This window comes from Octopus sinensis, linkage group LG3 (genome assembly GCF_006345805.1).
Source record: "Octopus sinensis linkage group LG3, ASM634580v1, whole genome shotgun sequence".
NCBI classification, from domain to species: domain Eukaryota; kingdom Metazoa; phylum Mollusca; class Cephalopoda; order Octopoda; family Octopodidae; genus Octopus; species Octopus sinensis.
The window spans coordinates 5,096,132-5,111,088 of record NC_042999.1 but is presented as its reverse complement, the minus strand read 5'-3'; the positions used below and the strand labels follow the sequence as shown (position 1 = coordinate 5,111,088).

At 39.3% G+C, this 14,957-nt stretch overlaps 1 protein-coding gene across 2 annotated transcripts in view; it reads left to right on the top strand.

The window, feature by feature from the left end:
- The window catches only part of LOC115209325 (splicing factor 3B subunit 2), a 33,688-nt gene that overhangs the window by 9,045 nt on the left and 9,686 nt on the right, over nucleotides 1–14,957 (top strand). For both annotated transcript variants that reach the window (XM_029777682.2, XM_036500831.1), the window contains exons 7-16: nucleotides 454–571; nucleotides 1,611–1,753; nucleotides 3,759–3,886; nucleotides 6,447–6,525; nucleotides 7,530–7,646; nucleotides 9,520–9,606; nucleotides 10,827–10,901; nucleotides 12,196–12,348; nucleotides 13,312–13,461; nucleotides 14,437–14,526. In XM_029777682.2, coding sequence (XP_029633542.1) covers nucleotides 454–571; nucleotides 1,611–1,753; nucleotides 3,759–3,886; nucleotides 6,447–6,525; nucleotides 7,530–7,646; nucleotides 9,520–9,606; nucleotides 10,827–10,901; nucleotides 12,196–12,348; nucleotides 13,312–13,461; nucleotides 14,437–14,526 — 1,140 coding nt within the window. The remainder of the gene's footprint in view (nucleotides 1–453; nucleotides 572–1,610; nucleotides 1,754–3,758; nucleotides 3,887–6,446; nucleotides 6,526–7,529; nucleotides 7,647–9,519; nucleotides 9,607–10,826; nucleotides 10,902–12,195; nucleotides 12,349–13,311; nucleotides 13,462–14,436; nucleotides 14,527–14,957) is intronic.

The window sequence follows — 14,957 nt, the reverse complement described above, 5'->3', positions numbered from 1 at the left end:
TTGTGCCTCCACGTGTATGTATATATATAACACTCCTGCACACGTCCTGTGAATGTGTTTCTGTGTTATGCTTTTTACGGATGTGTATGCACTTTCACTGTTAGAAGTGTATGTGTGTATGTGTGTGTATTTTTCATATGTATGTCTGTGTGTATGCAAGGGTTTTTTTTGTTTTCTGTTGTCTCATTTCATCAAAGGTTGTAAATTTCTTTTCTCTGTTGATAAAATAAAGTACAGAATTTTTCTGTCCTCTGGGTTCCAGAGCCCAGAATTGTACTGCAAGGATTTTATGCAAGAAAGATTAAAACACTTCTGTTGGGGTATAATGGAGTGTTTTCACAAAGCTTAAGGAATACACTAACAGATAAACAGATTCTGAACTTCCACATTGTATACGAGAATCCCTTACTATTTATTATTTTTTTTTTGCTTTCTTTCCTTTTACATTGACAGACTTCTGAACGACAGCAGAAAGAGATAAAATTGCCCCAGGCTTTGGAAAAGATTCTCGCTTTTATGGATGTACGTGCTCAGGAAATAGGTGCAGTATCAGAAGATATGGATAAAACTGGTAAGAGCTTTGAATGTTTTCAACACTATCATCACAGTTCAGTGTACCAGTAATACGTACAGGAAAGCTGTTGAGTTTATTATTACAACATTAGATTTTAGGTGAAATCTGTTTGTCTATTGATTGATTTCATATCTTTTAATTGATTACATCGGAAGTTGAATATCAATAATTCTCTGATCGAAATGTTTATTGCCACCTTTCTGCGTCAAAAGTTGCTAATAATAATTGTAATAGTCTTTTTGATTTGTTAATATAAGAGATTGTTTTAGCAACTAAATGCATCATCATCATCTAACATCCATTTTCCATGCTGGCATGGGTTGGACAGTTCAACCGGGGTCTGGGAAGCCAGGCGGCTGCACCAGGCTCCAATCTGATCTGGCAATGTTTCTACAGCCGGATGCCCTTCCTAATGCCAACCACTCCATGAGTGTAGTGGGTGTTTTTTACGTGCCATTGGTACAGGGGCCAGAAGAGCTGGCATCGACCACGTTCAGGTGGTGCTTTTTGCATGCCACCAGCATGGAAGCCAGTCAAAGCAGCACTGGCATCGACCACATTCGGATGGTGCTTTTTACGTGCTACCGGCACGGGGGTCACAACTACAATTTCCATTTGATTTGATTTTGATGTGCTTAACTCAATAGGTCTCCTCAAGCATGGGATGTCACCCTACGATCCAAGGTACTTTTTGAGTGGGCTGGTTATGCAACACTGGTGTGGTTACAGCTGTGAACTCTATTTGCTGGGTCTTCTCAATCACAGCATACCTCCAGAGGTCTCTGTCTTTCGTCATTGCCTCTGTGAGGCTCAACATTCGAGGGTCATGCTTCACCACCTCGTCCCATGTCTTCCTGGGTCTCTCTCTACCCCAGATTCTTTCCACATAACCTATTAAAAAACAGAAGGATTCTTTTGTGATTTATCTTATTATCAGGGCAAAATAAAATATGTGCTACAACATATCTCATGATGAGAGCTTAAGTGATTAATGAAAAATAGTTTCTAATATTTTTTGGAACACCTTTATTTTCAGAAGTACCAGAAAATCAAATCAGAATCGCTGATGCTGAAGAAGAGGATGATGAGGAAGTTACAAGTATATCTGTTACAAGTGCAACTCTAAATGATGCTGATGAGGAAGATGACGATATAAAAAGTCAAGATAAGGCAAAAGAGGTTAGTCCTATGCTTCTAAATTTATATTTGACAATGTATGTCTAAATCTACAGCTAATGCTGGATTGAGTATGGCACATGTTAGATTTTGTGTAGATGTCATCATTGACATCATCTTTGTTGTTTAACATCTGCTTTCCATGCTGGCATGGGTTGGGCAGTTTGACTGAGGACTGGCAACCCGGGAGGTTGCACCAGTCTCCAATCTGATTTGGCAAAGTGTCTACAGCTGGATGCCCTTCCTTATGCCAACCACTCCATGAGTGTAGTGGGTGCTTTTTACGTTCCACTGGCACAGGAGCCAGTCAGGCAGCACTGGCATCAGCCATGCTCAATGGTGCTTTGTATGTGCCACCAGCATGGGTGCCAGTCAAGAGGTGCTGGCATTGGTCACACTTGAATGGCACTTTTTACATGCCACCGACACAGGTGCCAGTCAGGTGACACTGGCATCAGCCATGCTTGAATGATGTGTATATAATCCAAAATAGTCACATGCAGCTTAATAAATAATTAAAAAATGCAAGCTGGCAGATTAAAGCAGAAAACAGGTTTTGCATGTGGCACTTGCTCAGGAATAACAAGCACTGAAAGCTCATGGGAAATATATATTCTGAAATGGTCAAGAAGATGTTCTGAAAGTATAGTGGTACCTTACGGCTAAGGCTGGCTCCTCATCACTCCTCTCATCTTTATCTTTCGTCACACATCTATGACCTCTTCAGCGACACTTTTCGTTTCTGTGTGTGTTCTAGCTTCACTTAGTCCATTCAGTAGACAGGTGTTAAATAATAAAATGACAGTAATAAATATGCAAAGAAAAAAAAATATGTGTGTGTTTATTTGGCCAAAAGAAGTTAATAAAAGGACCATCTCGAAGTACAACAATATCTGTTTCAATATGCGATTTCACATCGGGAATCTTCCAAAACGAATTGATATATACACACACACACACACACAGAGGCATGGCTGTGTGGTAAATAACTTGCTTACCAACCACATGGTTCCAGGTTCAGTCCCACTGTGTGGCGCCTATAGTCTTCTACTATAGCCAACCAAAGCCTTGTGAGTGGATTTGGTAGGTGGAAATTGAAAGAAGCCCATCGTATATATATATATATATATATATATATATATATATATATATATATATATATAATGTATGTGTGTGTGTATATTTGTGTGTCTGTGTTTGTCCCCACCAGCATTGCTTGATAACTGATGCTGGTGTGCTTATGTCCCCGTAACTTAGCAGTTCAGCAAAAGAGACTGATAGAATAAGTACTAGGCTTACAAAGGATAAGTCCTGGGGTCGATTTGTTCGACTAAAGATAGTGCTTCAGCATGTCCACAGTCAAATGACTGAATCAAATAAAAGAATATATATAGGTATGTATATATGTGCGTGTGTGTGTGTGTATGTGTGTATATATATATATATATATACATACATACATACATACATACATACACATACACACACACACACACACATACATACATACATACATACATAGCCAGACAGACAGACAAAGCCATATTTCCCTTTTAATGCAAGAGACCTTTTCTGTCCCTAAGCACTATTCCCATCAGTTGAAGGGTTATGTCTTGCAAGTTACTTTGTGACCTCATTGCTGCTGGTGACACGTAAAAAGCACCCAGTACACTCTGTAAAGTGGTTGGCATTAGGAAGGGCATCCAGTCATAGAAACCATGTAAAAACAGACAGCAGAGCTTGGGGCAGCCTTCTGACTGTGCCAGTTGCTTTCGGACCATCCTGCCCATATTGGTATGGAATACAGATGTTAAGTGATGATGATGACAACAACTAGGTAGGTAGATATGATGGGGTGTGTGTTCATAATTGTATATTTATGTATATATGTGTTTATTCTAATTTTTATTTCTTTATTACTTTAACATGTATTTGAATACATTTTTCATGTTTAATACTTGAAAATCTCATTTTTTTTTCTATATACTTTTTTTTTTACATATTAAAGAACAGGATAAGAAAGAAGAAGAAGAAAAAGAAGAATAAGAAGAAACATCCAGAATTCATGCAAGATGCAAATGACTTAAAGAAAAAACCTGCTAAAGATGATGAAAATGATCGCAGTGTGGAAATAGAGTAAGTACAGATTTCATTCCATCTTGGATTTTTGGTTGAATTAATTTTAGTTTATAGAAATAATTCATTTCTAAAACTTTCTGAGAGATTTATGCAGTAGCAGCACGATAAAGTGATAGAATGTTGTCAACTTAATGTGACAGTCCCATGAAAGGGAAGAATACTACTGTTATTTAGCCCCAGTGAATGTATTTCACTTGAAATATATATGTTTTCAAAGGTGGATAGGCATCGACAGCTATCAAGCCATGCTACTCCAGTCTGATGAGGAGCAAGGACTCTGAAACTAGTCTCTGGATGCTGACTTTGCTGGGTGGAGGTGCTTGTCTCCACTTTGAAAACATAAGGAGACAGGAAATGAGTCAAGTCCAACAGGAAACAGTGTTTCCTAGGGTTAAATAACAGTAACATTCTTCCCTTTCATGGGACTCTCACATTAAGTTGACAACATGCTGTCACTTAATTTTAGTTTGATATTAAAGATTAATTAAATTAAGTAGGTAAGTCAAAAAGTTTCCCCCACTTTCGCCGCATAACTTTATTTAGGTCAGTCACACTGCTTTCAGTGCTTCCATGCTGAAAGGGGCTACTTTTGTGGTCATGTAACCGTGGTTTGACCTTGACCACTCCAGTTTTCTTCCTTGTGTTACAGAGTAAACATGGCCACTCTGCTGACAGGGTGCACTGAGGCAGAACAAGAGATCAGTGATCCAATTTCTCTGGTCTTAAGGCGTGTCAGGGACTGAAATTCATTGCAGTACAATAAGGGGACAGCTCTCTGCCATGTAGAGGTATGTATGAGTGGATCAAGAAGTTTAAAAATGGCTGGACGAGCATGAAAAGAGAGAGCAGGATGTTCATCAACTCCACTGCTAACATGAACACTCAACTAGCTCAAGAGATGGTTCTGGTGAACTGACGAATGACCAACGATAAAGTGCCAAGTTCACTGTAAATTATTCATGGTTCTACTTGCGAAATCGACCACGACAAGCATCACTTCTATAAAGACTGTGCAAAATGGGTGACTAGAGAGCTTACTGAAGTACACAAGTACATTGGTGTGGAGCTCTGTCAATGCTTACTTGATGGCTACAACAATGAAAGTGAATTTTGTTTGGAAAGAATAGTCACAGGAGATGAGACCTGGGTCTCATCAGTTTGAGCCAGAATCCCGAAAAGACAGAATGCAGTGGAAACACCTGGAATTGCCATCGCAAAAGAAATTCAAGACTTGATCTTCTGCAAAAAAAGTGATGCTGTTTTTTGGGTTGCAAAAAGTCCTATACTGGAACATTACCTGGAAAACTAGTCTGCAGTCACTAGTGAAGGCTACAGTGAAATGCTGGCCAACAGACTGAAACCAGCACCAAACACTGAGGTCTGTTGTCAAAGCAAGTGTTATTGTTACACAACAATGCATAGCCACAACATTGAACAGTCGGGTTTTGAGTTGCTGGAACACCCTCAGTTCTAACAACAGGTTATTAGTATCCTTATGACTAAGCATAATCATTATATAGGCATAAACTATGGTAGACACAAGTTTAGGTCGTTGCCAGTGCTGCTGGACTGACCCCTGTGCCAGTGGCACGTAAAAAACACCATGTGAACATGGTCGTTGCCAGTACCACCAGACTGGCCCTCATGCCAGTGGCATGTAAAAGCACCCACTACACTCACGGAGTGGTTGGCATTAGGAAGGGCATCCCAGCTGTAGAAACTGCCAGATCAGATTGGTATCTGGTGCAGCCATCTGGTTCGCCAGTCCTCAGTCAAATCGTCCAACCCATGCCAGCATGGAAAGCGGACATTAAACGATGATGATGATGATGATGTTCCTACATACATTTCACCATTATGGTTGTTTGGAACTCTGCTTTGAGTGGGTTGATGAGGCTCAGAAATAATGATCCCAAGAAGGCGAAGCATACCATGTTTCCATCATATCTGGTGATCCTGGGGGTTGTGACCTCACTTCTCTCAGGATCACTGCTACTATCTGCATCACATTGCTGAACATTGGTGGTCAAGCTCCGGATCAAATAGGTGGGTGGGTGGTGAGGAAGCATATTCCGGCAAGACTATAATCCACATGGCCACCACAACTCAATGTTGCTGGTTGAACGTTTTACACAATCATGTAACTCTCAACAGGTGGGGCAGCCCAGTTGCTATCATCATTGGAAGAGGGGCATGGTGTAAAGGGCTTAGTGGGGATTGTCATGGTGAGTGATGTGGATGGCAGGCACCTGACCCTAGCATTTCGTCACTTCTGGGGATAGGAACACTGTTTCTTTCATGTTTTTTTTTTGTTGAACCATGTGCCATTTTTCTAGAAGTATTGTTTCTTATGGCGCATTCCATAAGCATTGTCAGTATGCACTTCAGATATGAAATTGATAGTCAGGAAACGATAATCTTAACAACCTGTCTTAAACATTTAATCTTATTGTATAGTTCATAAAAAAGATGTATTTCATTTGTTACTTTTATTGGTTGTCAATAATTTTGGGTACGCACACATTTTGTTGACTCTATTTTTTTATTTTATTTTCAGGTATGTACAAGAACAGTTAGATATTGGCCACTTTGATGTTAACTACCATGTTTTTGCAAAGATATTTGAGAATTTCAAGGTATGTATTAGGATTTAGGAAGTCATATGAAAAGTATTTTACTAATTTTTGTTTTATATTGCACAATATTTTCATGTTTGAAGACAAGAATTAACTTCCGAGCAACATTTGCAAAGCCCACAGCAATTGCAATCACATGAATGTTTACAGTGAAGGAAGAGTTGTGATTTTATTTCCTAATATACTGTATTTGTAAGGTTACACTATACTTTATAAATAAATTACAGCTGGAGACGAATTGTTAAGCATTTGCAATAAAGTTAAAGCAAAATTATTTAGACTTCTAGGTATGCTTTGATCAAATTGGTGTATGTTGGGGCAACATTTGTTCTCATTACAGCCCTAGATATTTATTTGTAAATGCTGATATCAATGTTGAAAAATTATGTTGTAGGACGAATTTAACTTGTATGAAATTAATCTTTTTTATGTTTTGTGTGAGATTACAAGGGTAATTTAGCTGTTAAAATATATCATTTGCTTTAAAAAATGTAATTTGTTCATAGTCATCACTTTCCAAAGCGATCTTCTATTTTGTAAGCTTAATCCTAATTCTAGAAAAACTGATCTTTTCTGCTTTGATTTTATATTCAAACATTTTTTGAAGTCAGAGTTGCAATTATTTTGAGTTTCTTTACCAAAAATGAGTTTTACCAAAAATTGACTTCCACTCTTCAGCATTCAGATTTCTCTGTCAGATGTGATGCTTTCACATTCACATTGTTTCGAATTAATCCTGAATTATCTCAAAGCCTCAAGAGATTGATGTGATTGTTTATGTTTAAAATGACATTGTAGGGTTAGGGTAGGTGTGCGCGGCTGGATTTGGCCAGTTTGGACATAAAATAGAATATTTGGGTCTGATATGGCTGGTTTAAATGCTAAGGGGTTAAAACGTTTTGTTTGGTTTTTTTTTGAATTTCTGGAATAATGAATGTAGTTGTATAATTCTTATCATTTCTATATTTTCCATAATTTGTTGTTTTTTTTTATTTCTTCTGAAGATTGCAGATCCTGAAAAACCAAAAGATTTCCAAAGACCAGAAGAAAGAAGAGAAGAGGAAAAAAAACCTGAAGAAGTCCCTATAAAGGCTCGAGGACTCATTATAGATGATGATGAAGTGAGTTACTTCCTCCCCTTTTTTTTAATTTTTTATTATCACCGTTATAGCATTCAGTCTTTATTGTAGGTGGCAGCAGCACCATTGTTGTTTTACGTTCATACCATATGCTGATATGGATAGGAGAGTTCAATGGGTTGGTGGACCACGTTTTCGTATGCCCTTCCTTATATCAACTGTTTTACAGATTGTACAGGCAACACTGGTTTGGGTGGTTTGTTGAGGGTCCAAGACGGGTCTTATTGGAGTTAGGTTTTTTTGTTGAAAGAGGGTGGTTGAGGAGACAATAACTGAGGCACCTTTTCCTTCTTTGGACACTAAACTCTGCTTGCGAAGACCTGTTGAGGCAAGTGAAATCAAAATCAAATTTGATGACTGGCATCAGTGCTAGCAGGGTGCGAAGAGCACCAAAAAAGCACCATACGAGGGCGATCATTGACAGAGCGGCTAACCGGCTTCCGTGCCAGTGGCACATAAAAGGCACCATTCAAGTGCGATCGTTACCCGTGCTAGTAGGGTGCTAGGAGCACCATACGAGCGTGATAGTTGCCAGAGCGGCTAACTGGCCTCCGTGCTGGTGGCACGTAAAAGGCACCATTCGAGTGTGATCGTTACCAGCATCGCCTTACTGGCACCTGTGCCGGTGGCATGTGTAAAAGGATTCGAGCAAGGTCGTTGCCAGTACCGCCTGACTGGCCCCCGTGCCGGTGGCACATAAAAAGCACCCACTACAATCTCGGAGTGGTTGGCGTTAGGAAGGACATCCAGCTGTAGAAACCCTGCCAAATCAGATTGGAGCCTGGTGCAGCCATCTGGTTGGCCAGCCCTCAGTCAAATCGTCCAACCCATGCTAGCATGGAAAGCGGACGTTAAACAATGATGACGATGTTAGGGGAGGGAGTAACAGGAGTGTTAGGGATCAGATCGTATCAAGAGTTAGTGAGACGGGGTGATGTGAAGGTTGAGTAGAAGGAAAAGCATTGTTACCACATCCTTGTACATGGATGGGTGAAGTACTGCATGAATGAAAGATAAAAGATGGCTAATAGAAAGGAAAGGGAAAAGTAGAGTCAAGGGGTCGTTGAGAGATAAGGGTAGTGGAGAAGGGTTGGGTAGGAGGTGATTCAGTGCTACTTCAGGTTATGGTTGGGGAAAGTGGAGCATCATCATCATCATTGGTGCATAGATGGAGAGATAAGGTGGTAGTGATGGTGATGGTGGGTCAGGATCATCATCATTTAATGTCCGCTTTCCGTGCTGGTATGGGTTGGACAGTTTGATAACAGCTGGCAAACTGGAGGGCTGCACCAGGCCCCAGTCATCTTGTTTTGGCATGGTTTCTACAGCTGGATGCTCTGAGTGTTTTTATGTAGCATCAGTACAGGTGCATTCCATGTGGCATTAGGTATGGGTGCTTTTACATGGTGCTGACACATGGCACACTGGTATGTAAATTTCTTCTCATCTTGCTTAGATAATTTTCTGTGATTCTCACTTACAATGAAGTTTTTATATTTTATTTGTTTGTTGTGGTTTGTCTCCAGGAGTGTTTCTGTTTGGCCTTCTCTTTTTAAGTTATATTTTGTTGTTAACCCTTTTGTTACCAACCCGGCTGAAACCGGTTCTGGCTCTGTAGTACAAATGTCTTGTTTTCATAAGTTTTGAATTAAAATCTTCCACCAAACCTTAGTCACAATTTTTGTTCCTAACACTAGATGAATGATAATTAAATTGAAACACAGAGCATCTCTAAATAAATACAGTAACAAAAGGGTTAAATTTATTTAGGTGTTTATCTTTTTGGCTGTTGAATAATTTCATTGTCAAACGAATCAAGTTTATTCAACAGAACATTGCATTATTTCTCTAACAGGACTTAGTGGCTGACGACGAGGTACCAAAGTTATCAAAGAAGAAGTTGAAGAAACTCACTCGCTTGAGTATTGCACAATTAAAACAGGTAAGTTTTCAAGGTTTCTGTGATGTTTGGTAACTTATAAACTTATAAATTGTACCCTAAGAAAAATTGCTGTGCCCGTGCACCTTCCAAATTTTACCTGACTAGTGAAGTCAATGCAATTCATGATCAGCTGAGACAGGGAGGTGTATGTTCAGGCCTGTAGTATGGGGGGAAAGAAATTGTTTCTATTGTTGAGCATATAATGAGCTGAAGGACCGGTCACATCAAAAAATGAGATACACACACCCCAGAAAATGAGACACATACATAGACGTACACACACCAGAAGGCGGTTAGCTGGCAGAAACGTTAGCACGCCGGGCGAAGTGCTTAGCGGTATTTTGTCTGCCGTTACGTTCTGAGTTCAAATTCCACCGAGGTCGACTTTGCCTTTCATCCTTTTGGGGTCGATAAATTAAGTACCAGTTACGCACTGGGGTCGATGTAATCGACTTAATCCCTTTGTCTGTCCTTGTTTGTCCCCTCTAGAGTGTACCCCCCGAGTGGGCAATAAAGAAATAAGAAATTGAGAGATGCACATACAAACACGGTAACGCATAGACATGCATACACATCCAATCACACACATGTATAAATATAAAAACACTAAAGCATATTAATGGTTTCTGATTGTTGAGAGCATTTTGCAGGGAGGTGGGATTTATGTTGAAAGACGGAGAAAAAGGACAAAAGAAGTATCCAGAACATTTTTACTCTTTTACTTGTTTCAGTCATTTGACTGTGGCCATGCTGGAGCACCGCCTTTAGTCGAGCAAATCAACTCCGGGACTTATTCTTTGTAAGCCCAGTACCTATACTTTCAGTCTCTTTTGCCGAACCACTAAGTGACGGGGACGTAAACACACCAGCATCGGTTGTCAAGCAATGCTAGGGGGACAAACACAGACACACAAACACACACACACACACACATATATATATATATACATATATACGACAGGCTTCTTTCAGTTTCCGTCTACCAAATCCACTCACAAGGCATTGGTCGACCCGGGGCTATAGTAGAAGACACTTGCCCAAGATGCCACGCAGTGAGACTGAACCCACAACCATGTGGCTGGTTAGCAAGCTACTTACCACACAGCCACTCCTGCGCCTCTGATCAATATCCTTGACTTCTGTTTTAAAAGCTCTCTTTCTCAAAATGGAAATAACATTTTATGTATTTTCTTTTTTTTCTTTTTTTTTTTTTTGTCTAGCTTGTGTCAAGACCTGATGTAGTGGAGATGCATGATGCCACAGCTCAGGATCCAAGACTGCTTGTACAACTCAAAGTAAGTTGTTCTTTATTTGAAATTTATTGGCAACTTTATTCTTTGCCACCTTGTACACTTGAAAAGAGGAATGTCTTTTGTTTTGTTTTTTTTTGTTTTGGTTACAAAAAATACATAATGATATTTTTTTTTAGAATTTTTTGAAAATATTTGGGTTTAATAAAACAGGATAGTGTATGTATGTGTGCACTTTATGCAATTGTCATTCTCCATGTGCATCATACGGCCATCCCAGCACACTCTTCTTCCTTGCACATTGTATCTCATTCTTCTTGTACATCAACTTTATGCATCCAGCAGAAGATGCTCTCTTCATTTCTCTTTACTCTCACAAATCCTCTGCATTGAAAGACCATGTCTCCTGTGTTTCTTGACCGGATGTGATCATTGAGCTTTTTCTTCTTACCATAGGCTAATCGTTGAGAGGATGTTGGTGTTGCTTTGGCAGAGGCTTGCCCTCTCTGAGTGCTTTTGTTTACTTTGGTTTTTAATTGAAAAAAAAAACAAAAAAAAGAACGAAATTTTGCAATGAAATGAATGATAAACCCAGCACTTCATCTGGTAAATGAGCAAGGCCTAGACTCTTTACAATTGAAGAAATTATTGGTGGCGAGCTGGCAGAATCGTTAGCATGCCGGGCGAAATGCGTAGCCGTATTTCTTCTGCTGTTACGTTCTGAGTTCAAATTCCGCCGAGGTCAACTTTTCCTTTCATCCTTTCGGAGTCGATGTAATCGACTTAATCCGTTTGTCTGTCCCCTCTGTGTTTAGCCCCTTGAGGGTTGTTAAGAAATAGGTATTTATTCTTTGGACAAAGATTTTTACTCTTACGCAGACAATTAGAATAATTTGAGCAATCAGACTGGTGAAAGTGATGAGGAAAGTAAAGATTCGGGTGAACAAAGACTATAGTTCAGAGAGAGGCCTATTATTGTGATTCTCCTGAATTTTTTTGTGATTGACCTGTATTAGTTGGCTTGCAGTCATTCATCTTGAACGGTATACACAACTATTTATTTTTGTCAGCTCAGGAGCCCAGGTGGAGGGTAAAGTTAGACAAGGACTCAGGTTTGAGGGGGTTAAATTTACTATTCTTTGTTATAGTTCTCCATTGTTCAACCCTAATAATCATCTTTAAATATCTGTAAATGATTAAAATTTTATAATTGCTTTATCTAATATCTTTTGAGTGCAGTCTAATTATAATTGTTTCATGAAGTTATTTGGTTGGTAAATTTAATTGTTGGATTGGATTATATTTACTGTTCTTATATTTTACGTTTGTTTTGCTTCAGGCTACCAGGAATACGGTTCCAGTCCCACGTCATTGGTGTTTTAAAAGTAAATACCTGCAAGGAAAGAGAGGTATTGAAAAGCCACCTTTTGAACTACCAGATTTTATCAAAGCTACTGGAATTATGGAAATGAGAGCTGCTCTGGCTGAAAAGGTAGGACCAATAAATTATTTACATATAGTGCTAGTGGGGTGCTAAGAGCAGGCATCCATGCTAGTGGGGCACTAAGAGCACCATCCGAGCGTGATTGTTGCCAGAGTGGCTAACTGGCTTCCGTGCCGGTGGCACATAAAACACCATTTGAGCATGATCGTTACCAGCGTCACCTTACTGGCACTTGTGCCAGTGGAACATAAAAAAACATTTGAGTGAGGTCGTTGCCAGTACCGCCTGACTGGCCCCCATGCTGGTGGCTCGTAAAAGCACCCACTACATTCTCATAGTGGTTGGCGTTAGGACGGGCATCCAGCTGTAGAAACTCTGGCAGATCTGATTGGAGTCTGGTGTAGCCATCTGATTCACCAGACCTCAGTCAAATCGTCCAACCCATGCTAGCATAGAAAGCAGACGTTAAATGATGATGATGATGAAAAAGCATGGTGAGGGTACCACATAAAAAGCACCCATTACACTTTCTAACGAGGTTGGCATTAAGGAAGAGCATTAGAAACCAAGCCAGAAACAGACTATGGAACCTGGTGTGGGCCCTGACCTTGCCGGCTCCTGTCCAGCCATCCAACCAATGCCAAAATGGAAAATGGACTTTAAATAATGATGATAATAGGCATAGTTGTACGGTTAAGATGTTCACTTCCCAACAATGTGGTTTTGGGTTCAATACCATTGTAAGGCACCTTGAGCAAGTGTCTTTTACTGTAGCTCCAGGGCTGACCAAGGCTTTGCAAGGGATTTGGGCAATGGAATTTGAAATATTTGACTTAGCCCCACCCATGAAGCTGCTGGCCCTGTGCTGCCAAAATTTAAAACGAATATTAAAGGTGAAATTAATAGATTGAAAAGAATTATACCTGTAACAAGACTGCTACTGTTCATCTTTTTGGGGTTATATTCTTCTCTACAGTTTTATGTAGCATTTTTATGGATTGTATTTTCCAGGAAGACCAGAAAACCTTGAAAGCAAAGATGCGTGAGAAAGTGCGTCCTAAACTTGGCAAGATTGATATTGATTACCAAAAACTCCATGATGCCTTCTTCCGATGGCAAACCAAACCCAAATTGACCATTCATGGGGATCTTTATTACGAGGTAAATTCTGACATTTTTTTTCATGTTTTGTTTTTCGTTTTTAAATTTTTTTATCAAATCAGAAGTTGAAGTTTTACATTTTCTCTGCCTAAATGCAAACATGCAAAGAATACAATGAAGTCGAGTATCTTTGAATTGAATATTATCATTCGACCGAGGTTGTTGCCAGTGCCGCTGGACTGGCTCCTGTGCAGGTGGCACATAAAAAGCACTATTTGAGTGTGGCCGTTGCCAGTACTGCCTGACTGGCCCTTGTGCCAGTGGCACGTAAAAACACCCACTACACTCTTGGTGATGTTGGCGTTAGGAAGGGCATTCAGCTGTAGAAACTCTGCCAGATCAAGATTGGAGCCTGGTGCAGCCATCTGGCTTGCCAGACCTCAGTCAAATCATCCAACCCATGCTAGCATGGAAAGTGGACGTTAAACGATGATGATGATGTTATAAATCTATAATTTAAACATTCACTTGTCTTGTACTCTATGACTTCTATTGCTGATGAGTCTCCAGTGAAATAACTTAAATTTTCTTCTCAGTCATCGTTTTGGAGTATAATGCAATATATGGAGTTTTATGTTGTGTACTTAAATATAAGTATGACACACACATACACACACACATGTGCCAGATTCAGAAATGTTCCCTTAACCACCTACACCTCAACTCACCTCTCACAGTTGTCCCCTTTGCTACTCACACCTCAAGTAACCTTTTCCTACTTTCCTATTAGTGACCATCTCATTGAAATACATTCTTTTTCCCTCCATTTTTTTTGTTCTCTCCTCATCTCTTCTTTCTGTTACAAGAACATTGGCTCAAGACATAAAAGATTTTCCATTTATTTTTGCTGAGCGTAAAACTAATAGACATTTTGTGTTTATTTTTGTTTTACCTTGTCTTCATGTTATTTATAATTTTTGTATTCTGTTTGTGTATATCTATCTATATATGTCTTCTTATGACTTGATATTTCAGGGTAAAGAATTTGAGACACGTCTAAAAGAGAAAAAACCTGGTAATCTATCTGATGAACTGAGAACAGCCCTAGGCATGCCAGTTGGTCCAGTAAGTTATTTTAATGTATTTATTTATGAATTTCCTACATATATTTATTAACCAATTTCTATTTTTTGAGAGTCTCTTTGTAACAATCCAACTTTTCCCATTATCAAGAGTATTATTTTAGCTTTTGTGTAGCTGCAGTTCAATTCCGATTAAGTTGGCTCATTAATTACAGCTTGTTGGTCAAATGATTAAGTGCTCCTTCAAGCTTTCTTCTTCATCATTTCTTTCCTTATCCATCTTCTTCCTTGTTCTCCTCCTTTTCCTCACCTTTATCATACTCTCTACCCCATCATCACACCTTATGACTAGAAAACTATATTGAAATGTGCAAAACCTTGAACCCTTTTCTTTCTTTTTTAAGCTTTGTATTCATTCTATTGTCTTTTTTTTTGCCATTTTGCCAAACCACTAAGTTAAGGGGATGTAAACAC